General features: G+C 45.6%; 1 protein-coding gene across 2 annotated transcripts in view; it reads left to right on the forward strand.

Annotated features, from left to right (window-relative positions):
* The window catches only part of B4GALNT1 (beta-1,4-N-acetyl-galactosaminyltransferase 1), a 367,142-nt gene that overhangs the window by 139,846 nt on the left and 201,280 nt on the right, over nt 1–26,016 (forward strand). For both annotated transcript variants that reach the window (XM_030196595.1, XM_030196596.1), the window contains exon 2: nt 5,759–5,864. In XM_030196595.1, the coding sequence (XP_030052455.1) occupies nt 5,803–5,864 (62 nt within the window). In that variant the 5' untranslated portion in view covers nt 5,759–5,802. The remainder of the gene's footprint in view (nt 1–5,758; nt 5,865–26,016) is intronic.

Raw genomic sequence — 26,016 nt, forward strand, 5'->3', positions numbered from 1 at the left:
AAGACTATTTATCAAATTACTTCCTGACATTGTTAACATCCAACTATAAAGAAAAGGCTGCCAGCTAACAAATTACAAATATAGCAAAAGCCACAAAAATAGGTTCAAGAAAGATCAGCCTGAGATTAAAGTAGAAACATCAGTTAAAAGCCTTCATTTTTTCATCAAAGACACATAATGCTTTCTCACTGACATTACTTCATCATCAAAATTTACATTGAAAGATCACCCAAACAATTGATACTTAAAAAAAAAGTTTTGCAGTATTAAAATCAAAATAATAAATGGCACTTATTCCAGTAGTTTTGTACATAAGTGTTGCCATACTGGGATAGACAAAAGGTCCATCAAGCCCAACTTCCTGTTTCCAACAGTGGCCAATCCAGGTCACAAGTACCTGTCAAGATCCCAAAAAAGTACAATACATTTTATGCTTCTTATCTCAGAAATAAGCAATGGATTTTCCCCAAGGCCGTTTTAATAATGGTCTATGGACTTTTCCTTTAGGAATCCATCCGAACCTTTTGTAAACCCCGCTAAGCTAACTGCTTTTACTATATTCTCTGGCAACTGATTCCAGAGTTTAATTACACGTTGAGTGAAGAAACGTTTTCTCTGATTAATTTTAAATTTACTACTTTGTAGCTTCATTGCATGCCCCCTAGTCCTAGTATTTTTGGAAACAGTAAACAAGCGATTCACATCTACCTGTTCCACTCCACTCATTATTTTATAGACCTCTATCATATCTCCGCTCAACCGTCTTTTCTCCAAGCTGAAGAGACATAGCCGCTTTAGCCTTTCCTCATAGGGAAGTCGTCCCATCCCCTTTATCATTTCGCCCTTCTCTGTACCTTTTTTAATTCCATTATATCTTTTTTGAGATGCGGTGACCAGAATTGAACACTATTCAAGGTGCGGTTGTACCATGGAGCATTACAAAGGCATTATAATGTCCTCATTTCTGTTTTCCATTCCTTTCCTTATATTACCTAACATTCTATTTGTTTTTTTTAGTTGCCGCCGCCGCCACACACTGAGCAGAGGGTTTCAACGTATCATCAATGATGATGCCTAGATCCTTTTCCTGGTTGGTGATTCCTAACGTGTGGAGCCTTGCATTACATAGCTATAATTTAGGTTCCTCTTTCCCACCTGCATCACTTTGCATTTGCTCACATTAAACGTCATCTGCCATATAGATGCCCAGTCTCCCAGTCTCGTAAGATTCTCTTGTAATTTTTCACAATCCTTTTTTCGATTTAACAACTTTGAATAACTTTGTTGTCTGCAAATTTAATTACGTCACTAGTTACTCTCATCTCTAGATCATTTGTAAATATGTTAAAAAGCAGTAGTCCCAGCACAGACCCCTGAGGAACCCTACTGTCTACCCTTCTCCATTGAGAATACTGACCATTTAACCCTACTCTCTGTTTTTAATCCACTATAGGACACTACTTCCTATCCCATGACTGTCCAGTTTCCTCTGGAATCTTTTTGGAGGTACTTTGTCAAATGCCTTTTGAAAATCAGGAGTCACAATATCGACCAGCTCACTTTTATTCACGTGTTTATTCACCCCTTCAAAGAAATGTAATAGATTGGTGAGGCAAGATTTCCCTTCACTAAATCAATGTTGGCTTTGTCTCATTAATCCATGCTATTGAATATGCTTAGTAATTTTGTTCTTTATAATAGTCTCTACCATTTTGGCTGGCACTGATGTCAGGCTCACTGGTCTATAATTTCCTGGATCTCCTCTGAAACTTTTAAAGAATTGGCGTTAGTTGGCCACCCTCCAATTTTGGATTGGTTTCATGTTTTTTTGACTAATAGAACATATTGGGTAAAAATGCAAGGAGTTTTTGCTGAATTATGGCATGCCCACGATGAAGTTCCGCAAGGATCACCATTGTCTCCAATTGTGTTCAATGTGCTGATTCATTCATTAGATATTTGGAGTAGATGGAGGTAGATTCTTATATTCCTGCAGATGATGATATGATTGTTTCCGATCTCTCGGGCACTGATCCTTCTAAGCTGAGTGGGTGTCTTCCAATACATTGCTGCCAGGTGGGGGGGTGCTTCAATGTTGTATTTTCAACCACAAGGGATAGGCAGGCTCCCTGGACTCCTGCAGAGCTTGTCTGTTTCTCACTAAGTGTGATAGTGAAACAGCGCCCCCACCCCCACCCCCACGACTGGCAGGACTAAGGACTAAAGGTGGAGGACTCCTAGTCAACTTACAGGGAACAGTGCTGTCAGGATCGTGATTCTACACTATTGAAAATAAGGGAGAAATTGGATTTGATAGGCAACTGGATATCAATCCACAGACTAAAACTTAATAGAGGCAAAACTAAATTTCTGCTAATTGGTAATATGGATATTAGTTGGCTTTCTCAACCTTTTATCATTAATACTGAAACTTACGTGGTAGATCTTTTAGCCTGGATTTTGGGTGTTCAATTAGATAATATTCTCTATGGATGTTCAGATAAATAAAATTGTAAAGACTTCATTTACATTACTGAAGGTAGGAAATTCTTTGAAATTCATGCCTTTAGATGGTCCAAACTCTTCTGCTTTTTAGAATACTCTGACTTAAGTTGGAGGGGTCGATAAGCAACTATGTGATCAACGTATAATTTAGTAATACTACTACTACTAATCATTTCTACTGCGCTACTAGACATATGCATCGCTGTACACATTATAAGCAGTAATCTGAATATATGTGTTTAACTTTGAGTTTGGTATTCCTGCTATTTTTGTGGCCCAACTAGGTTAGGGCTGCATTTTGATTATAATTTTAATTGCAATTAGATATGTTGTTTCTCCCCCCCCCCCTCCCACCCCACTCCATTGCAGCTCCTTGTGACTCTGGGCAAGTCACTAAATCTTCCATTGCCCAGAACAATCCACGAAACAACTATCTTTCGCAAATCTCTGAAGACATCTCTTCAACAAGGCCTACAATGAAAACCTATAGCCACACTAATCCACCTCACCAACCCAATCAGTTAAGAAAGCTCACCTTCTATAATTACCCTAATCACTCCCTCCCTTCCTTCTTTCTTCCCTTACTTAATCTCTGCACAAAACTAAATATATCTGTTATCCTGCAATGACAATGTTAACAAAATTATGTAAGCCACGTTGAGCCTGCAAATAGGTGGGAAAATGTGGGGATACAAATGCAATAAATAAACATACCTTTAATCATGGTTATAAATTTTAATTGAAATGCAGCCCTAAAAAATTAAAGAATAAAAAGTAATGAAAGATAAGAAATATAAATTGAAAAATTACAAATGAAAAAAAAATTCTAAAACAGCTTGCAGAATAGCTATAAATGGCTTTACAGTTTTCACAGCCCACTTCAGAAAAGCAAGCCTATACTTTGCATTCAGTGACTGAATATTGCATGCGCCAACTTCAGAACTACTGCCGGGCGCCCGTGCTACTATGGCAGTAGGGTTGATTTGGCGTGTGGTAGCCCTACCACAGCTTAGTAGAAGGGCCCATAGCTTCTAAAATGACCCTCATGAAGGGCAGTTCTATAACTAGGCATTCACAGGTGCTCATCCTTTGCACGCGTAAGAGAAGTGATTAGTAGCATTTATGCCCTTAACCCCCGGATTCTATATAGCACGACTTAAAGTTGCACATGCAAATTCAGCCGTATTCTGGATTTGCGCATGCAACTTAATTAACAAGCTAATCAGTGCCGATAATTGGATATTAAGCAATTATTGATATTGGCATTAGAATTTATGCGCATAGCTGTCTAAGCGTATTCTATAATGTGATGTTCATAAATTCTAAGTTTCTAAGTTGCATAGTTGAAAAAGAGGCGTGGGTCATGGGCATTTCTAAAATCTTTGCATGTTGTTATAGAATACACCCGGTCCGTGCCTAATTTAGTTGTCTGCCTTTACACCTAGTTTTACTTGGTGTAACTTCCCGCGACTAAATTTAGTCATGCGGATGGGCGCTGAGCATATTCTATAAACCACACAGAAGTTTAGGTATACTTTATAGATGTTATGATTCTGCTAGACAGGCAGGGGAATGACTGGGACTCGCCTCTGATTGGCCTGTTAGGGATTGAGCTGACATCTGAGGCAGCAGAGGTCAGAAGTCAGATCTATTTAAACCTACCTTTCCCTACAGTCCATGCTTTAGTGTTTGATCCCTGTCAGCTGAAGCCTGTTACCTTCTCTCTGTGCTTGTAGCACACCGTGCTTTTGTGGGAGTTTGTGTACTCCTCTCTTTGCTCGTTTCTCTGTGTGCTGGTTATTTCCAGCGTATGCTTGTTTGTTTCCCTAGCTAAGCTGCTTTCCCTGATTACCTTACTTCCCTGCACCTGTGGGTGCTCTGTTGCTCTGTCTCTCTGTGCTGCTGAGTTCTGGTAAGAACATTGTTTGTTTTTCTCCTTTGTTAGCTTTAAACCTTTGACTGCAGTGTAAGCCCTGCTTCTTCCTGACTTGTGTGTTAAAGCAGTCCTTCCCTTTAGCCTGCTTTAACTCTTTCTCTGCTGTGTTTGTCTCCTGATTTTTGTGAGCTTTGCTCCTTATCTGATTGGTGTATGTAAAGGCAGCTTTCCCTGTTTGCTTGCTTTATCCTTTGTCTCTAGTGTCTGTTGTTTCACTCTGTGGCACAGCCTTGTGTATTCTTATGAATGGTTTCCCTTTACCTTTGAGTCCTGTATGATCAGCCTTGTGTATTCTTGTGAGTGGATTCCCTTGAGTGCTGAGTGGCACAGTCCTGTGTATTCCTATAGTGGTTTCCCTTCTCCTTGAGTGCTGTGTAGCACAGCTTTGTGTATTCCTTTAGGAGACTTCCCTTTGCCTTTGGGTGCTGTGTGGCACAGCCCAGTGTATTTGTGTGCTGTATGTTACAGCATAGAGTGTTCCTGTGGAGCTTTGCTCTTATTGAGTCGGTGTCCCATTCTGTCCTTGACTTTCTCTTCCCCTGGTCATAGGTTGTACCTGCCAGCTTCTTGTCTGGCACCCTTCCCTTGTGTAACTAGCTAGTGCTGTGTGCGTTGCATGTGCGACAGTCCTTTTGGGGGGACTCGTTGTTCTGTTTCCCTTCCCCAGTGTGTGACTTGGTTCCTGTTCGGATGTGAGGCCCACACGCTTGGACTCTGTACGAGTGGGTTCCTGTTCGGCCGTGAGGCCCACCTGAGTGGTCTATCTCCCTTTTCTGGTGGTGCTAGTTGTTTGTCCTGAGTGTGCGGGGTTTTGTGGCTGGAGTTTTGCTTAGTGCCTGTTTGGTCCACCCTAGGCCTTGACCAAGGTCCTTCCTAAGCCTCAGCCGGGGCACAAGGGCTCACGAACAGTTTAATAATAGAATATGCCTAGGTGTATTTTTTTCAGCGCCAATTTATTTTTAGTAGGTGTGATATATAGAATCTATCCCTAAGTGCCCTCATTGCTATTCAGTAAAGTCGTACATACTGTAAGAGCTATAGTGTACAACTGCAAGGGGGGGCATCCAGGTGAGCAGGGCTCCAAGAATATTGTAAGTTATTCCTACCCTTGCCGCAGTTAGATGCCTTCAGTTACATCAGGTTAATGGTATCTTGGTGCCGCATTTCTGCATCGGGGCAGTTGACATAGATGCTCACTTATAGAATCGCAGTGTCTAGGGATGTGTTTGTGATCATTTGGTCCTTTGGCTCTTGTTTCAGCACTAGTTTCCAATCATTGCCCACTTGAAGATACAATCTTTGTTTTCCTTCTTTCAGGTGGTTTAACCAGTTTCCGCTTCCTTCTTCTCCTCTACACCACAATGAGTAAAGATGTGAGGTGGGATTGTAGACTGTCTGGTCTGATGTACAGACTCCTACTTAGGTAAGTGCTGGTGTTTTCCTCTCCTTATCCCTGTTAGGGTGGAGGCTAGGCATATCCTCTAACATCAAAGACAGAAAGAAATGAAACCTTGACATTGTAACATAGTTTTTATGAATATCTTCTCTTAGTTTACCCAGTCTGGCCAGTTGTAATCCTACCTACGTTTGCCAAAGATTCTAATTCTGCTTACATACCAAGAGTCAAGAAACAAAATGCACAGTACCAAAGGCAACCAAGGTGGTGTCCTACCCAAAGACTGGGTGTTTCCTCACTCCCAGAGAGAGTGTCAGTGGTTGAATTTCCCTTACACTCCTCCTAGTCTTCACAATTCTTTCTCTCCCCTTTCTCTTTCTCTGAATGCCTCTCTTTGCCCCTCATTTCTCCCTCTCCGCTCCTTTCTTTGACCCCATCTCTTTCCTTGTCCCTGTCTCTTTCTCACTCAACTTACTCCTTGTCCCCACATCTTTCTCTCTCTCTCTCTCTCTCTTTCTCTCAATCTCTGGAGGAAGGCAGAGTAGAGTCAAAAGTGTTGGAACTGCTTACCATCAGGGCCGTGCCGATGCGGTAAGCGAGGTAAGCGCCGCAGGGGGGCGCCCGCCTCTGGAGGGCGCCACCGCGGTGCTTACCCTCGCCCCGCGCCCCCGAGGACTTTAAATTACCTCGGTCGCAGGCTGCAGCAGCGTCGGTGAAAGCGCTGCCGACGTCTCCCTTCCCTTGCACTCATTGGTTCCCTCAGTGTCCCGCCTTCTTCTGACGTCAGAAGAAGGCGGACCACTGACGGGAACCAATGAGCGCAGTGGGGGCGGTCCGCCCCTGGGTGTCAGCGGTGTGGGGGGTGCTCCGCTCCCGCTGCTCCCACCCTACCTTCTTTTAAAAAATAAATCAGTAAAGCGGCGTGGCAGGCAGCGCAGCTTCGCGTCTGCCCTGCTTGTAAAACAAGTAGATCTCCTCGTCGGGCCTTCGCTCACTGGGTCCCGCCCTCGAGGAAATAGGAAGTTACCTCAGAGGAGGGCGGGACCCAGTGAGCGAAGGCCCGACGAGGAGATCTACTTGTTTTACAAGCAGGGCAGACGCGAAGCTGCGCTGCCTGCCACGCCGCTTTACTGATTTATTTTTTAAAAGAAGGTAGGGTGGGAGCAGCGGGAGCGGAGCACCCCCCCCCCCACCCACTGTCATCTCGACAGAGCTGGTAGTCGGGTCGGATCAGGGGTGCCCAGATGGCAGAAGGGGATGGGGAGGGGAGCCCAGATGACAGAAGGGGATGGGGAGGGGAGCCCAGATGACAGAAGGGGATGGGAGCCCAGATGACAGAAGGGGATGGGGAGGGGAGCCCAGATGACAGAAGGGGATGGGGTGGGGAGCCCAGATGACAGAAGGGGATGGGGAGGGGAGCCCAGATGACAGAAGGGGATGGGAGCCCAGATGACAGAAGGGGATGGGGAGGGGAGCCCAGATGACAGAAGGGGATGGGGTGGGGAGCCCAGATGACAGAAGGGGATGGGAGCCCAGATGACAGAAGGGGATGGGGTGCCCAGATGACAGAAGGGGATGGGGAGGGGTGCCCAGATGACAGAAGGGGATGGGGTGGGGAGCCCAGATGGCAGAAGGGGATGGGGAGGGGAGCCCAGATGACAGAAGGGGATGGGAGCCAGATGGCAGAAGGGGATGGGGTGGGGTGCCCAGATGACAGAAGGGGATGGGGAGGGGAGCCCAGATGGGGAGGGAGCCCAGATGGCAGAAGGGGATGGGGTGGGGTGCCCAGATGACAGAAGGGGATGGGAACCCAGATGACAGATGGGGAGGGAAGCCCAGATGGCAGAAGGGGATGGGGTGGGGTGCCCAGATGACAGAAGGGGATGGGGTGGGGAGCCCAGATGACAGAAGGGGATGGGGTGGCCAGATGGGAGAAGGGTTGGGGTGCCCAGATGGGAGAAGGGGATGGGGTGCCCAGGTGGGAGATGGGGAGGGGAGCCCAGATGGGGTCTGGGGCTGAAAGGGGAGACCCTAATGCAAGGCATGTGGATGAAGGGAGCTGGAACTGGGGGCTGAAAAGGAGGGTAGGTGGGATAAGGGGGCTAGTACTGGGACTGGGGGCTGAAAAGGGACAAGAGCTGAAACTGTGGGGACTGGGGGCTGAAAAGAAGACAGGGAGAAGTGGCTGGGGCTGAAGCTCGGGACTAGTGAGAGAAAAGGGCTGGGTTTGAAACTGGGGGCTGAAAGGGGACAGGGAGAAGTGGCTGGGGGCCGAAGCTCAAGACTGGTGGGAGAAAAGGGCTAGGGCTGAAACTGGGGACTGGTGGGATAGTAGGGCTGGAACTGGGGGCTGAAAAAAAGGGGCAGAGAGAGGGGACAGATCCTAGATGGAAGGGGGAGTGAGAGGGAGGGCAGACCCTAGATGGATGGGAGAGGGAGGGCAAATGGTGGATTGAGCGGACAGAGAGAAAGGGCAGACAGTGGATGGAAGCGATAGAAAGAGCAGACAGTGAATGGAAGGGGGAGAGAGAGGGCAGACAGGGGCAGATGGTGGATGGAAGGAGCAGAGATAGAGGGCAGATGTAGATGGAAGGGGCAGGGAGAGAGGGCAGACATTGGATGAAGGGGACAGCAGAGAGGGCAGACACTGGATGGCAGAGAGAGAACAAAGACAGATGCTGGATGGAAGGAAGGAAGGAAGACAGTGAAAAGAAGATGAGGAAAGCAGAAACCAGAGACAACAAACTGTAAATAAAATATTTACTTTTATTTTTTTGCTTTAGGATATAGTAGTATTGTAGCTGTGTTAATAAATGTTTATAATAGGTAATCTTTTTATTGGACTAATTTTAATACATTTTGACTAACTTTCGGAGAACAAAACCCCCTCCTCAGGTCAGGATAGGATACTGTAACAGCACTATACTGTATTGACCTGAGGAAGGATGTTTTGGCCTCTGAAGCTAAATGTATTAGTCCAATAAAATGGTATTATTTTATTTTCTATATTTGTTTTATTTCTATTTGTTAATTTGTAAAGTGGTGATTGGTTCTTGTTAGTTTTTTTCAAATTTACATCTGCAGTCTTTATATTTTGCACAGTACTAGGGGACATTTTCTGTTTCTGTGGTGTTGCATTGTATGCAGAGTCTGGCATCTTGGGGGTTCAGTTTAATTTTTGTCTAGCGTTTGGAATATGTCCACTTTGAGAATTTACATCTGCTATCTTATTTTGCAATGTATAGCAATTTGTTTCTAAGAATATTGCTGACAATTCCTGTCAGTGTGGCAAGTGGTGAGCGATCATTTTCACCGGGGGGGGGGGGGGGGGGTGATCATTTTCACAGGGGGTAGGGGCGCCAACTGATAGTCTGCAGGGGGGCGCCAGAGACCCTAGGCACGGCCCTGCTTACCATGAGACAGGAGTAGCCACATGACGTTGATATTTGCTTGATTTCTTCAGCAATTGAGCTCATGTGGGAGAATGTGCAAGGCAGGGGAAACAGAGTGAATGCCTATGAGAAATCCTTATATCGCTACTGGCTCTGTTGGCTTTCTTGCTCTTCTGCCACTTGTCACATCAGCTTCATGGGCCATACCACCTCTGTCGCTGGTGACCACATTGGGGAATGGCTTCAATGAAGGAGTAGAGCAAAGGAAGAAGAAGGAGAGAGAAGGTGGGGCTGTGGGTTGTGAAGGAGAGAGCAGGAACATGTGAGTGAGGTAATCAAAGTTGCTCTGGGGTCTGATTGAGAGGATCAAATGCCCTGAAGTATGAGTGAGATCAGAGAAGAGGTGGACTGTGAATTAGAAGATCAAAAAGAGGGGTGAGAAGAGAGCGAATAAGGGAAGGAGCTTGGAGGGGGTGTGGTGGTGAGGCAGGGAGAGAGGAGAGAATGAGTGTGGTGCTTCTCCCTTTCTTTCCCCTTGAGGAAGTAAACAGCAGGCTACACTTTCAAATTCCAGTATCCCCATTGTCTGAAAGGCAGCAGAGTGGTTAGTCTGACCAGGCTGCCTCCTTTCCACATAGAGGAGAACCAGCTGATTCCTGCTTGAAGGGGTGCTTTGTGCTTCACAGACCAAGGAGAGACACGAGGTGGGGGGAGGGGTGGAGGTGGCAAAAAACAACTAGGGATTCAGGGTGAGGCATGAGGGCTCAGAGTCTTCTGTGGGGCTCAGAGTCTACTGGGGGAATCATTGGAGGCTGAGGATGGAGGATACACATCACCAGAGCAGAGAGGAAAAGGAGAGGCATAGTAGGGGCCCCCATTCTCTGTACTTTCCTACTCCTTATCGCAGACAGCAGCTTGATTTCATGTTGTCTGCACTAAGATAGAATGGAAGGGGACAGTAGCCCCTCATCTCTGGTTACTAGCCTTTGAGGGATGCTGCTGCACAGGGTTGGGGAGAGTTGAAGGAGCACCGAGAGCCTGCCCTGCACTGAGTTCTGCTGACTGCTTCTCTCCATTTGTGTTAGCAAGTGTAGACGTTCAAAAGCTGTGAGCCTGCACTTCCTGAATTCTGAACCATGAAGGTGAAAGAGGAAAAAGCATGAGTGAAACTGAGGGGACAGAGAGTTATCCCCCCCCCCCCCCCAAAGGGAATGGAGAAGAAGACAGGAGATGAGAGAAAAAAATGGCAAATGGATATGAGATCCTGGAAAAAGCTAGGAGAGGATAGACAGAGAAAGCAGAAAAGAAAGAATGCAAACATGATTTAAAAAGTACAAAGATCAGACAGCAAAGACATCAAAATGCATTTCATAGTGAGTTTAGTGATTGGAATATGCAAGCTTTGTGAATAGGCATATCAGATGTCTTTGTATTTTGTGTATTTTTTTTCTTCAATATAGTCCAAACAGAGTTGGGATTATTTATTTATTTCTGCATTCTTGTATCCCATTATTATCCAAAATCGGATTTTGGTTCAAAGTGGCTTACAATTTACATTTTGGTGGAGTTACAATAGTGTTGTGCAATGTGGAGAGGGCATCTATAGTTCATGTGGTTATAGAGTTTTTGAAGAGATGGATTTGAAGACGAAAAGGTAGTGGTAGCTTTTGTGTTCAGTCAAGGCAAGAAGATTTTTCAAAGCAAGCAACCTAATCTTTAAGATATTATCTGAATCGGAGGAGATTTGTGATGCTTATGATTTTTGGTATTGAACTCCACCATTTGGAACCCAGGAAGCTAAATCCTACTGCGTAGATAGTTTTGTAGATGGCGTTTTTGCAGTTGGGTAGATGTAGGAGTAGGTAGTTTCTGTTTACTGGGCTGACATTTCTTGAGGATAGTTCATTCATGTTAAGTATATATTCAGGTGCCGTTCCAAATAATATCTTAAAGATTAGGTTGCTTGCTTTGAAAAATATTCTTGCCTTGACTGGTAGCCAAGCAGTGTTTCAAGCAGTGGAGTTGCTCTTTCATATTTCAGTTTCTTGAAAATCAGTCTTGCTGCCATGTTTTGGATTGTTTCTAGCACTTTTAATGTGTTTCCTTGCACCGTACGTATTCTGCATTGCATAGTTGCCATAGTATCGTTGATTGGACCAATATCTGGAAAGATTGTCTAGGGAAATAGACTCTTATTCTTCTCAGTTCCCATAGAGTTCTGAAGCATTTTGATGTTACTTCTGATATTTTTTTTTGTTACATTTGTACCCCGCGCTTTCCCACTCATGGCAGGCTCAATGCAGCTTACATGGGGCAATGGAGGGTTAAGTGACTTGCCCAGAGTCATAAGGAGCTGCCTGTGCCTGAAGTGGGAATCGAACTCAGTTCCCCGGGACCAAAGTCCACCACCCTAACCACTAGGCCACTCCTCCACTGTTGCTACTATTTGCAGATCACCAATGTGGCCGCGCAGGCTTCTGCTTCTGTGAGTCTGACGTCCTGCACGTACGTGCAGGACGTCAGACTCACAGAAACAGAAGCCTGCGCAGCCTTCTACATGGAATGTTGCTAGTGGAATAGCAACATTCCATGTAGAATCTCCAATAGTAGCAACATTCCATGTAGAATCTCCAATAGTATCTATTTTATTTTTGTTACATTTGTACCCCGCGCTTTCCCACTGATGGCAGGCTCAATGTGGCTTACATATTGTATACAGGTACTTATTTGTACCTGGGGCAATGGAGGGTTAAGTGACTTGCCCAGAGTCACAAGGAGCTGCCTGTGCCTGAAGTGGGAATTGTCCAGTGTTAGATGTTGGTTCAGAAGGTCTGATTAAAACCATATGCTGATGTTTTAAGATGAGAAAAACCAAAAGCTTCCCAACCTGCTTTAAAATAGAGGAACATAAAGTTACTGCTTGTATTAGTACGTCTTAGGGAATACGTGTCTCACAGAAAAGTTTTATAAGTTCCCACCCAATGATTGTAGCTGAAGTGGATCTCAAAGAGACTGCTCATAGAAACTGTATTCCATAATTGATCGTTACTAATATGCACAAATGCCCCATTTTTGTTTTCTTTAAGGGTCCTATTATATCCACAGTTACCTGTGACATGGGTTCCTCTATAGGTGGAATGGGTATCGATGAGGTTTTAGCTGAAACCTTTATAGTGACTTTTTGGAACTGTGGATATGATAAAAATCCTGTACTTCCCGCTACATGCCAGGCCAATAAAATCTCTTCTGTATTTGCTTCAATGTCTTTCCTACTCCTTTGTGCCCAGACAACAGGTGACCATGAGAAATAGGACAACAGATCTGAAGGCCTTTGGGATCACCAGTTGTTTCCGCTTCTCCTTGTCTTCCTCTCTAATATATTCTCTATACAGAAGATCTGTTTTCAAGATAAAACTAGGAAACTCCCCTCCTCCATCCTGCTGCCTAGCCTGTAATAAAGCAAACATTAATGATAGGTCATCATGCTGTTCTTGCCCAAAGTAAGGGAATAGATTAAGGACCTCCTGAGGGGTCCAGGACATTGCTGCCAACTGTTTTATATCCACCATTAAGTTCTGGCGATCCCACTTAAGGTGCTTACGAATGGCCTTTCCCTTCTTAGCATGTCCTGGGGCCCCAATGAAACCTTGACTTCCGATTTATCAAAAGGAAAGATGCCACCTAAATCTTGCTTTTGTTTCTTTGTCTCCTGAGCTTGGGATCGGATAATTACACAACCCTCTCTTCCTTGTCATCAAGCAGATGAAGCCATTACGTATGGGTTGTGTCCATCAACCAGCAGGGGGAGATAGAGAGCACTCAACTTTTCACAGTGCCTCTTGGCCAGCTAGCTCCACTGCCTCTTCAGTATTCTCTATCTCCCCAAGCAGGGTGGCTGCAGCTTCTTCGAGCTCCATCAAAAATCTGCCTGGGGGTGGCTCCTGGCTTGCCAGTTGTTAGCCGGGGTGTTAGAGGCTATAGCAGCTTCACTTTGAAGGCACATAGGTTAGCCCTTTCCCTGCCTTACCCATGCCCCCGTGGATGTGGACATATTAGCTTGCTTTTCCCTGTCCTTTCCCACTCAGTGGATGCAGGCACATTGGTTCGCCTTTCCCTGACTTTCTCACTCATCTGAGCCTCCGGCGTTCTTATTACCTCTGCTTTCCTCATAGCGTTTAAAAAAAAAAATGGAACAGAGGTTTACCTTTGATTCTTCTATGGGACCGGAGCTGTGATACTCGGTCCGGTGAGGTAAGAGTGTTTTCTAACTCCTCCGGGGTGGGTCCGCAATCAGGGCGTTTTTGACGTGAAACCGCCATTTTGAATTTTTCCGCCGTTTTCGGTGATGGCTGCAGAGAATGTAAAGCGCTGTTCCCGGTGTGGCAAGCGCAAATCAGCAGCGGGGCTCTGTAAATCTTACAGGTGTAAGAGCCGGCCAGAGCATGGCGAGCGATGATTCTTCCCTCTCAGAGCTGGCAGCGGACGCCATTTTGAATTCACCACATGGCGCAGCCTCCGTAGAGACAGAGCTCTGAGCCCGGGGTGGGGGACACCTCGAATTGAGGCTATTCAGGGAGCGGCTAGCCCCGGACGGGATCTGGGTGCCCAGGGCGAGTTTTTCTCCCCTGATTTTGTGGTGTTATTGCATAAAGCATACATGCTGAAAAGAGCTCTCCCTCAAGGGTCGTCTGAGGCCCCTTCTATTGTCTCCCCCGGTGGATTCTGGCCTGGGACTGCCCGCTGAGGCTATTTTCCCTGATAATTGGCATAAAGAAAAGCGTAGAAGGGCTAATTCCCCTTCAGATTGTGGTGCACCTCCTTTCTCTCCCCCCCACCCCCCGGTGGTCAGGCTGTGAGGATTCGGAGAGTTCTGGCAGGCCTTCGTGGTCTGAGGAGCCAGAGTCAGGTGCAGAATTACCACAGGATCTGGATGATCCCTCCGCGGTGAGGATTTTCCATCGTGATGAGCTGCCAGCGCTTATTTCAGATGCCCTATAGGTCCTTTCTATTGAAGAGCCTGACAGTGGCACGGCCTCCTCTGTGAATCCTAGGATGGCTAGTACCAAAAAGCCTGCTCGAGCCTTTCCTTTGCATGACTCCATCCAAGAGCTTATTTCCGCTCAGTGGGCTGACCCCGAGGGACCTTTGAAAGTTTCCAGGGCTATGGGGCAATTATACCCTCTGCGTGAGGAGCATTTGGCTCGCTTTGCAATGCCTAAAGTAGATGCCCTAGTCACTGCGGTGACAAAGAGAACTACCCTCCCTGTGGAAGGAGGAGTTGCCCTGAAGGATATACAAGACCGTAGGCTGGAAGCAGCACTTAAACGGTCCTTTGAAATTGCAGGTCTTACTGTTCGGGCGTCTGCATGCAGTTGTTATGCTGCTAGAGCCTGCCTGGTGTGGTTGCAACAGGCAGTGGACAAAACAAAAAGAGCACAACAGGCAGTGGAACAGCCCGGAGGTGGAGCGGAGCCCTTCTCGGATGTGGCTCCGCGGCTGGAGGCAGCCTTGTCCTTTTTGGCTGATGCCCTTTATGATATTGTCAGAGCTTCGGCTAAACAAATGGCAGTAGCAGTGGCGGCTCGCCGTCTTATTTGGCTACGACATTGGGCAGCGGACATGGCCTCTAAGCAAAGGTTGGTGAAGTTGCTTTTTCAAGGCCTTCTCCTATTCGTTGAGGAGTTGGAAAAAAAATTGTTAAAGGCCTGGGAGATCCTAAACCCCAGCACTTGCCCGAAGATAGGCAGAGGCCTTCCTCCAAGGGCCAGGCGGTCCACTCCTCTTATAGACCTCGCTTCCGTGAAGCTAGAAGGTACCGCCTGGGGCGTTCTACTGGGTTCACTTCTCGTGCCCGTTTTTCAGCAGAGGAACTCCTTTCGCTCGGACAAGCGTTCCGCAGCCACCGACTCTAGGCCTGGAGTTCAGGGGCGACCCTCTCAATGATGGTGCGCCGGCCCCCTCCTCGCTTCCTGTCATCGGAGGATGTCTTTCCCTCTTTGCCGAGGAGTGAGCCAATATTTCTTCAGATCAGTGGGTTCTGGACCTGATCGGAGATGGCTACAGAATAGAATTCAACGCCCCAATAAGAGACGTGTTTGTGGAGTCCCGATGCGGTTCTGCTGCCAAATGGGCGGCGGTAGAGGAGACTTTGCAAGGTCTGATTCAGTTAGGGGCCGTGTCCCCGGTACCTCCCGCCGAACACGGCTACGGCCAATACTCCATCTACTTTGTGGTGCCGCGAAAAGGTGGGTCTTTTCGCCCTATTCTGGACTTAAAAGAATTAAACAAGTCCCTGAGAGTGCGGCATTTCCACATGGAAACCCTGCGCTCCGTCATTGCTGCGGTACAGCCAGGAGAGTTTCTCACGTCTCTAGACCTGAAAGAAGCTTACTTGCACATACCAATTTGGCCCCCGCACCAGAAGTTTCTGAGGTTTGCAGTGTTGGGAAAACATTTCCAGTTCCGGGCCTTGCCTTTTGGCCTCGCCACAGCTCCCTGAACCTTTTCGAAGGTAATGGTGGTAGTAGCTGCTTTGCTCAGGCGAGAAGGTATCAGGGTTCACCCGTACCTAGACGACTGGCTCATCAGAGCAGACTCTGTGACAGAGAGCTATCAAGCTACAGCCAGAGTGGTCTCAGTACTTCAATCTGTAGGCTGGGTCGTCAATATGGCCAAAAGTTATCTGACCCCCTCGCAATTTCTAGAATATTTGGGGGCCAGGTTCGACACAGACTCGGGCTATGTATACCTACCCGAGCTAAGGCGGTGCAAGCTTCAGAATCAGGTCCGTCAGCTCCTGAGGATGCCCTGCCCGCGAGCTTGGGACATTGTCCAGCTGCTGGGATCGATGACAGCCACATTGGAAGTGGTGCCCTGGGCGAGAGCGCACCTGAGACCTCTGCAGTATTCCCTACTTCAAAGATGGTCTCCAGTTTCTCAGGATTATCAATGCAGACTTTCTTGGCTCCCTGCGGCCCGACTCAGCATGGAGTGGTGGCTCTCAGACAGCATGTTGCGGCGAGGAATGCCGCTGGCGCTCCCCAATTGGTGTCTAGTATTGACAGATGCCAGCCTGAAGGGCTGGGGCGCACATTGCAAGGGGAAGCATGCCCAGGGTCTATGGACACCCGAGGAGTCGGAGTGGTCCATCAACCGCCTGGAGTTGAAAGCGGTGTTTCAGGCGCTTCTGGCCTTTCAAGTGACCCTGGAAGGATTGGCTGTAAGAGTGATGTCAAACAACATGACAGCAGTGGCCTACTTAAATCAACAAGGTGGCACTCAGTGCAGAGCACTGGCCGCGCAGGCCGAACAGATTTGCCACTGGGCCGAGCTGCATCTTCAGTTTCTGTCGGCAGCTCACATTGCAGGTCAGAGCAACGTGCAAGCCGATTATCTAAGCAGACATCAGATCGATCCAGCAGAATGGGAACTAGCAGACGAAGTATTCCTGCAGATATGTGCCAAATGGGGCAAGCCCGTGATGGATCTTATGGCGACAAGTTCAAATGCCAAAGTCCTGTGCTTCTTCAGCAGACGGAGAGATCCTCGCTCGGCAGGGTTGGATGCCTTGACTCAGCCCTGGCCTCCAGGCCTACTATATGTGTTCCCTCCGTGGCCCTTGATAGGGCGCGTGCTCCTGCGGATTCAGCTGCACCCAGGAGAAGTGGTCCTCATCGCCCCGGATTGGCCCAGGAGGCCTTGGTATGCGGACCTCCGACAGATGCTAGTGGAGGCTCCCCTTCCTTTACCTCTGGTACCGAACCTGTTGTCACAGGGCCCGGTAGCCATGGAGGACGCCTGCCTCGTTGGTCTTATGGCATGGCGATTGAGAGGGCGCAATTGAGGGACAAAGGCTATTCAAACACAGTCATTTCCACTCTCCTGCAGGCCCGCAAGTGTTCCACTTCCGTGGCTTATGCCAGGATTTGGCGCCAGTTTGAGTCTTGGTGTGCTTCAAAAGCGATCACAACCATGCGGGCTCCTGTCTCACCGATTCTGGACTTTTTGCAGGATGGTGTACAAATAGGCTTGGCCTATAATTCCCTGCGGGTGCAAGTGGCAGCGTTGGCCTCCCTTCGTGGTAAGGTTGAAGGCGTGTCTTTAGCTGCTCATCCAGATGTGGCACGGTTTCTTAGTGGGGTGCTTCGGCTCCGGCCTTCCGTGCGAGCACCCTGTCCAGCTTGGAACCTGGGGCTAGTTTTGAAGGCCCTGCAGGCATCTCCTTTTGAGCCGCTTTGGCGAGCATCGGAGAAAGATTTGACACTAAAGGCCGTATTTCTTGTGGCCATTACTTCGGCGAGACGGGTGTCAGAGCTCCAGGCGCTGTCCTGTAGAGACCCATTTCTGCAATTCTCAGAGTCCGGGGTCACGGTTCGGACCGTGCCTTCCTTCATGCCTAAGGTGGTTTCAGCGTTTCACCTAAACCAGCCTATTTTCTTGCCCTCCTTTGATAAGGAGGAGTTTCCAGAATCTTTTGGGCAGTTGCACCTATTGGATGTGCGCAGGACTCTGCTGCAGTATCTGCGAGTTACTATCTCTTTCAGGATCTATGATCATCTGTTTGTTTTGCTATCAGGTCCTCGCAGAGGGTCTCCAGCGTCTAAAGCCACTATTGCCCGCTGGCTCAAAGAAACTATCTTTTCAGCTTATCTGCTTGCCGGCCGGTCTCCGCCTGTAGCCTTTAAGGCGCATTCTACCAGAGCGATTTCTTCCTCTTGAGCTGAAACTGGAGCACTCTCTCGTCAAGAGATATGCAGTGCAGCAACATGGGCTTCTAAGCTCTCTTTTGCCCGACATTACAGGCTGGATATGGCTGCTAGGAGGGATGCGTGTTTTGGAGCACAAGTGCTAGCGCGTGGTGTGACCTTTTCCCACCCTATATAGGGATTGCTTTGTTACATCCCATACGTAATGGCTTCATCTGCTTGATGACAAGGAAGGGAAAATTAGGTTCTTACCTTGGTAATTTTCTTTCCTTTAGTCATAGCAGATGAAGCCATGAGCACTCCCTGTATGATTGTCTGTATGCTGTGAATCTGTTTCAGGTTCTGTTCTTGTTTCCTGAAGTTCCTTCCTTGGGAGAAAGTTGGAAAACAGTCTTCAGGATTCATGTTCACTTATAGGAGGATGAGTCCATTCCCTCCAGTTTATGTTTTGACGGATGAGTTTATTCCCTCCAGGAGGTTGCGTGTATCCCCTCCAGTTATACAATAAGGAGGACGAGTTTATTCCCTCCAGGAGGATGTGTTCATTCCCTCCTTTTGAGTTCATGCCCTTGTTAAGGGGCCATCGTTCGCTGTGTGGAAAGTTCATGTTATTCCCATTGCGGTTTGCCATACTGCTTTGGAAGCTTTAAATACTGAAGAGGCAGTGGAGCTAGCTGGCCAAGAGGCACTGTGAAAAGTTGAGTGCTCTCTATCTCCCCCTTCTGGTTGATGGACACAACCCATACGTAATGGCTTCATCTGCTATGACTAAAGGAAAGAAAATTATCAAGGTAAGAACCTAATTTTCCCTTATGGAGATACATTCTTTAAACTTCCTCCAGTGTTAGTCTTATACAAAATCATAAGGCATGCAAAGTAAAATAGCTATATACAATCTATCAACATGCCTTTGCCATCCTTTCTATAGTCTCTGAAGTGGATATGGAGTAGTGACCCCATGAATACACCATATGGAAATACTGCCTTGATACCTGCCTTCTCCCCCCTTAATCCTTTCCCTAACCTGTTGCCAGAGTTTTCTTCCCATCTTTGACTGATTCGCCCCAGAATCCAATAAGGCTACAACAGGAAGGCAGTGGTTACTTCTTTCATAAAACCTAGTTTTTCTTCCTTGGAATTGTCTTTCTCTCCCATTTAAACATACTTTTTCTAAGCAATCCCTTTTATGTTTCAACAATTTTTATTGATGATTTCACATGGTAACACACTCATTTGATTAAGTACATGACAGATATGAAATTTGTCTATCTTATGTACAATAATCTTAAGCTGCTATCAATTTTTTTTGTTACAGTTTCCTCCCCTATCCCCCCTTATTCCCTTTAACATACTCCTTGTGCAAATAAAGAAACGGTATACAGCAATGAACATTAAACTCAGACATTAATTATAAAAAATAATAGCTCATATTTTGTTCTGTGTTTGATCGCCTTGTTTGATATTATTCCCCCCCTCCCACTCATCTCCCTCCCCCCTTCTGAAAATTCCCACATCACCCTTCATGGTCTATTCATACACATCCTTTTCACCTTCCTGCAATCCTAATATGTGGGGTAAGGTATACTTCCCCATTTTAATGCTACTTAAAACTCTGTCATTATCCTTGCTGTCTTTAAGTTTCCTTTTCCAGCCTCACCCAACCAAGATGAACTGAGACTCCTCCACCCTTACTCCTCCTTCTATGGTGTTGAGAGTTTATTTAACACTGCACTTCTCACTTTATGGGAAATGCTTTGCAAATATTTGTTCCAAATAGAAACAAACATCTTTCTTTTCTTTGAAGTGCCCTGGGCTGCCCTGGCCTCCCAGAGCATCAGCTCATGAAATCTGTTCCTCCAATACCAGAAGGAGGGCGGTTCCTCTTGCATCCAGTGTCTAAGTATGCATTTTTTCCCCACAGCATATGCCTTGCTTAGTAATAGATCCAAGTTCTTATCTGAGATCCCGCAAGCTGCCCTTTTATTTAAAAGTGCTCCTCTCCAGGATGGGATTAGTCTTTGATCAAAATGATATTCTCAAAGTATTTATGCACTGCCTTCCAAAATGTTTTTACTTATCACAACTCCAAAATGCATGCAAAAAGGTATTTCTTCCTCTGTTACGTTTAAGACATTGGCAACTGATCACTATCATTTGGATTATGATTCCAAGCTTTCATTAGGAAGTGCCAAACTTGTCTTAAAGGTTGTAACAAAATGCTTTTCTTACATGCTGACGGTAAGCTATTTGATTTGGCCTGCAGGAGAAAATTCACATGCCAAGGCTTATACATTGCCCTCTCCCATCTAATCGGGGTGAACTGATTTGTGTCTAGCAACCAGTCTCAGAGGTGTCGCATAAGACAGGCCTGGTTATACCGTCGAATATGGGTTAGTCCCAAGCCTCCCTGTGCCCAATTATCATAAAGGTATTCTAAACATAATTTTGACTTCTTCCCGTCCCAAAGGAATTTCCTACAGATCCTATTTAACTTTCGTACATCCCTTCTTAATAAGTATATTGGCATAACTTGTAGGATGTAAAGCCATCTTGGGAATATGAGCATTTTAAACAAATTGATTCTACCTATGAGTGATAAGGGTAAATGGCTCCACTGCTCAAGAGAGCGTCCTGTATCCTGTAGCAACTTCTCTATATTCAATTGATACAATTTTGAGGTATCCATGGACAACCGCACTCCCAAGTAACGAAAGGACCCATCTGCCCATTTCAGTGGGACACGGCCTTGCCAACTCTCCTCTTGGTTCTCCTCAACTTGCAATGCTTCTGACGTCTCCAAATTTAACTTGAAGCCAGAAAAATCTCCATATTCTGCCATATATTCTTTTTTTTTTTTTTTAAATTATATTTTCATTAAAGGTTTTGTCATACAGAGAATGCAAAAATAAACACAAAATCAAACAACCCCCTCCCCCCCGGAAATTAACCCCCCCCCCAAAAAAAATAAAATCATAAGCATAATCAACGTCAAAGTTCCATGGCAATACCCGGAGACAAAATTGCAGGGTTACACAAGTTCAAGGAGTGCTATGTGGCTCCTGACAAAAAAGGTCTAAACGAGCCCAGGTCCTCAAAACAGACCTAATATTTCGACGTCTATGGGCCAAAATTGTTTCATATTTTCTGATCACGCATACATAACTCCACCATTCATTATAATTCAGGTACACATTATGTTTCCAATTGGAGACAATTAAATGCAAGGCAACAGCTAGCAGTATGTTATACAATTTCTTATCAGACTCCAAAAGAGGGATAGTAGGACAAGAAGCTCGTAAGATCACAACTTCATAAGAGAGCGCAGTGGACTCAGGCAAGTGAAAGATAAGACACATTTTTGACCAAATTAGTTGCCAGTAAGCTCTGACGTTTTTACAGTAGAAAACCATATGTGCCAGTGAACCATCTCTTTCCTGACAAGACCAGCAGTTGAAGTTGACACTCTTAGTGATTCTGGCCACTCGAGCAGGAGTCCAATAGGCTTTGTGGAAGATGAAATATGAGGATTGAGATATTGCTGCTGACTTCGTGGGACGTATGGAGTTAACCCAGAAAGTAGACCAATCAAATTCAGATGCATCCAAACCGAACTCCGCTTCCCAAGACATCCTCAATGGAGCAACTGCATCGGCATGTAGATTCTGAAGTTTTTTATATAGCAGAGAAGCCTTCTTACGACCTGATGTAATGGTGTGACAAAAGGAGATAAACTCTGAAGGATTCGAGATAAGTGAATTGGAGACCTGAAAGGTTGCAATATATGTGGAGATGTCCTTCCATGTGCCAGAATCTAGCAAAGAAACATTATACAATGCAGATAGAGCAGCAGGCGATAACAGAGTACCAGCAATATACAGTTGCGACAGCTGCCATACACCCCTCTCTTGCCATTCCGCTGTTTGAGACTGCAGGAGACCAGCTGGAAAACCAGAATTATACCAGAGAGATATATCCTCCAAAGAGAGAGCACGGATTCCAAGGCCAGCCCTGCCATATATTCTAATAGAGCTGTCAGTGAAGTACTTGGATGAGTCAGATGGGCTAGTAAATCATCAGCAAATGCTGCGATCTTGAAAATTTCTGTGCCCACTGTGACCCCTTGTATGTCAGGCGACCTCTGAACATCTCTGATCAAGGGGTCTAATGTTAAGACGAACAGTAGAGGTGACAGTGGGCATCCTTGTCTAGTACCCCGATGTATAGAGAAGGGGGCAGATAATATTCCATTAACCCACATCTGGGCCTGTGGAAGATAGTATAGCGCCCGTATTGCCTCCTGAAAGAACCCACTTATTCCATATGCTTCTAGTGTCCCAAATAAAAAATCCTATACCACTCTGTCGAATGCCTTTTCGGCATCGAAGCTGACTAATACAGATGGCATGCCCTGATAGGATACGACCTCCAACGTTGTAAGTATCTTCCTAACATTTTTTGTAATATTTCTGCCCTGCACAAAACCTACTTGGGATTCCTCAATAACATCTGGCAGTATGCGGGCTAGGCGGTTTGCTAGGACTTTTGCATATAATTTGGCTTCATAATTTAAGAGCGAAATCGGCCTATAAGATTCTGGCTTCTTCGTATCTCGTCCTAGCTTCGGTAATGCTATAATTTGTGCTAGCCTTAAGGATGGAGGCATTTGTTGTTCCTGCACTATGGCATTAAACATGGCCGTTAGCGGTGGTACCACCTCCTCTTTCGACATTTTATAGAATTCCCCTCTATACCCATCTGGGCCCGGGGCCTTTCCCAGGGGTCCCTGCTGTATTGCCCATGATACTTCGTCTGTTGTTATGGGAGCATTTAACATAGCCAGAATCTCTGGTTCCACTCAGACAATATCTTGTCCACTTAGATACATCCCGCTTTCCAGTGGAGGTGGATTAGGGGGTGAATACAAACGCGTGTAATAGTCTAGCATGATTTTGTTGATTTGAGCATCCTTATTCTCTAGTACACCGCTAGAGGAATACAAAGCATCTATTTTATAAGGCCCCTGCCTAGGTTTTGACAGCTGTGCTAGCGTCCTACTATTTTTGTTTGCATATTTATATAGTTGATATCTGTAATAAGCATAATTTTTTTGGGCCTTTTGATGAATCCTTTCATTTAAGGCCTGCTGCATTTCTAAAAGTTGGGCTTTTAGTTGCAAACTATGATGACGCCCATATGCTTTCCTTACCCTTGTTACTTCTTTTTCCAATCTGAGCAACTCCTTCTCCCTTACCTTTATTTGATGGCTCGTGTATGCTATGATCTCCCCCCATAGTACAGCTTTAGGTGTATCCCATTATAAAATTGGGTTGCCCCTATGCTCCTGATTAGTTTCCTGAAATTGCCTATATTTTTGTAAGATATAGTCCAAAAATATTTTATCGTTAAACAGACGGGTGGGGAATCTCCATTGGAAGTGGCCAGGTTCAGGCCCGGATGGCTCCAGTACCGCTATTGCCATCGCATGGTCTGATATTTTTATGGGACCTATTTCTGCCTCACAAAGCCTTGTGAAAAGAGTGCGGAAAAGAAAAATATAATCAATACGTGACATGGTGCTGTGTGCGCGGGACAAATGGGTATAATCCCGTTCCAATGGGTGCATGGTTCGCCACACATCCACCAGGTCAAGAACCTCACTTAACATATTTATGCCTCTCGAATCCGATCCCGACCCCTTTTTCTCCCCATGTGACCTATCCAGACTAGGATCAGCCACTGCATTGAAGTCCCCTCCTACCAGCAGGGGAATTCCATCAAAACCTGTTAAATGTTGTAGGAGTTTTTTGTAAAAAGATTTGTTATACATATTGGGTCATACACATTGCACAAGACTACTGGTTGACGTTCTATCGTTAAGTGCACTAGTACATATCTTCTGTTTGTGCTTTTCATGCCACGCCTCCAGAGTCTCTAATCACGGCTGGGCACTACTCACACAAATACAATCCCCTCGACCGGTACCTTAAAAGAACCAGACAACTGATAGCACTATTTTAGACTGCAACCAAGACAAAAAGAGACCAAGGAAGCGCTTCCTGGGGTTAACACAGGTTTATTTAATTATCCAGAGATTAGGATAAAAAAATAAGAAAATATTCAAGTATAGTCTAGTATAGAAAAGAGGAGAAAAAACATGAAAGGACAATGGAAATGGTCAGGTCAGGCTCTCCATCCCTTGGCATGGGGCAGAGTGCACTAGACACTGACCAACTTCTTATCTGGCAAAGACATAATATATAGAACTTTCTTTCCCTTACAGTACAAAAGAGCAAGAGAGAGGGGAGGGCTTCCCTCACCTCCTCAATTAGTAACCCACAGTCAGTCAGGATCTCCTGTCAATAAAGAAATACATAGCATCTGTTTTGAGGAAAACATTTGGTCTGTTTGTCCATCTTTACAGCTTTTCTCACACAAGGATATATTTCTCAGAACCTATGATCTTTTATCTTAGTATTTCCCCTTATTCTAAAAGAGGAGACAAAAGTTAACTACTGCTTCCTTATAGAGGTAGGTGTTAGATTTCTTTCTTGCCAGTTTATGTCATGTTGCTGCCTGTCATAAAACCACTACCACATGGTTCCACAGTGTTTGTTTCTCAGAGAGAGACACAGTGTTTGATCTCTTCTGCAAGGTGTTTACCTGCTATGTCTCCACACAGTTGAAAAGAAGGTAGTTCTCTCCTGGATTGAAGAAGCCTTACTTCCAAGGGGCATGGGAAAAGAATTCTGTCACCTGAATTTCCTTGAGACCAGTCACACTTAATGGGTGAGATTGGGGGCAATTCAGATTTACAATTCACCTGGCTTGGCAAGAGGGGGGAGGTAAAGTGTAATTGCTATTCCAGCAAGCTCTGTTTCTCATGATTTGGAAGGAGAGAAGCCTTCATTCCTCTCTGTCCAATATGAGAAAATTAATTCTGTATATTAAATATTTGGAGGCCTTCCACCTCCTACAACAACTCCCCCCACCCTCTGCAATAATAATTACTGCCTCAGCTTCAGTGACCAGGCGCAAAGGGGAACTTTCAGGAAGCAGAGCCCATGTCTGTAGTTAGTGTAAAAAAAATAGTCACTTCAAAGAAAGAGAGAGAGACCTGTCACTACAAGAGAAAATTAATTAAACACCTGTAGAAGGAGAAGGACTCAGTGTATCTGGGTCTGTAGTCAGTGTAGTGGTATAGGAACCTCTGGAAGCATAATTTGCAGACATGAACAGAATTCTGGGTGGAATGCATACTTTTCTCACGCATGGAGTAATGCATCCTAACAAACAGCAAGATATAATTACAACAACAATAATGCACAATAAACCAATAAAGAGAGATCTTAAATGGGAACCTAAACTAGAGAACCATGAGGTGAAAGTATCCTAACCGGACATGTCCAATAGACCTTTGTAATTGTATCTTTCCATTAGGAGGCCAGGCCTGGTGAGCCCAAGAATCACAAACATAATTAGTGTCTGTTTTAAATATAGGGTTCAGAGACCCCCAAGAAGGCTGGAGTGACCTTAAATCTGACTCCATCTCTAAATAGCACTAGTACTGGGGTAATCAAGGAGTTGTGAAGTTCTAAAAGGAATTGCCACTGAGAGGGAAAAGATACCAGCCTTATGACAAACTGGATTTAGATTACAAGTTATACAATGCAGCGAAAGATAGCCTGATACAGCAAAAGCATTTATACTTACAGCCTTTCATCATTAAGTGAAGCCCACAGATCATCATTTGGGATGAGGAGTTTATTTGCCAAGATACCAGTCAAATCAGTGATTGACAACAGGCACGTACATTCAATTAATTATAGGAATATAATCCAGCTGCAAACAGGTGTTAATTAGTTCCTAATCTTTTATAATTTCTCTTACCAATTAAAGGTTTTACAAGGGAAAGCAATTAGGTAATTTGTCAATTGTGCTGGTCACATTGGTTTCCCTTGGAGAGAGAGAGTGCCAACCCTTCTCTCTAACTTAAACCAGGAAATACTTAGATTTTTATAGGTGCCCTCAGGATATGGATAATATGACAATAGATATACCTGATTGGATCTATGCTAATGTCAT

The sequence above is a fragment of the Microcaecilia unicolor genome, chromosome 3, assembly GCF_901765095.1.
Source record: "Microcaecilia unicolor chromosome 3, aMicUni1.1, whole genome shotgun sequence".
Taxonomy (NCBI): domain Eukaryota; kingdom Metazoa; phylum Chordata; class Amphibia; order Gymnophiona; family Siphonopidae; genus Microcaecilia; species Microcaecilia unicolor.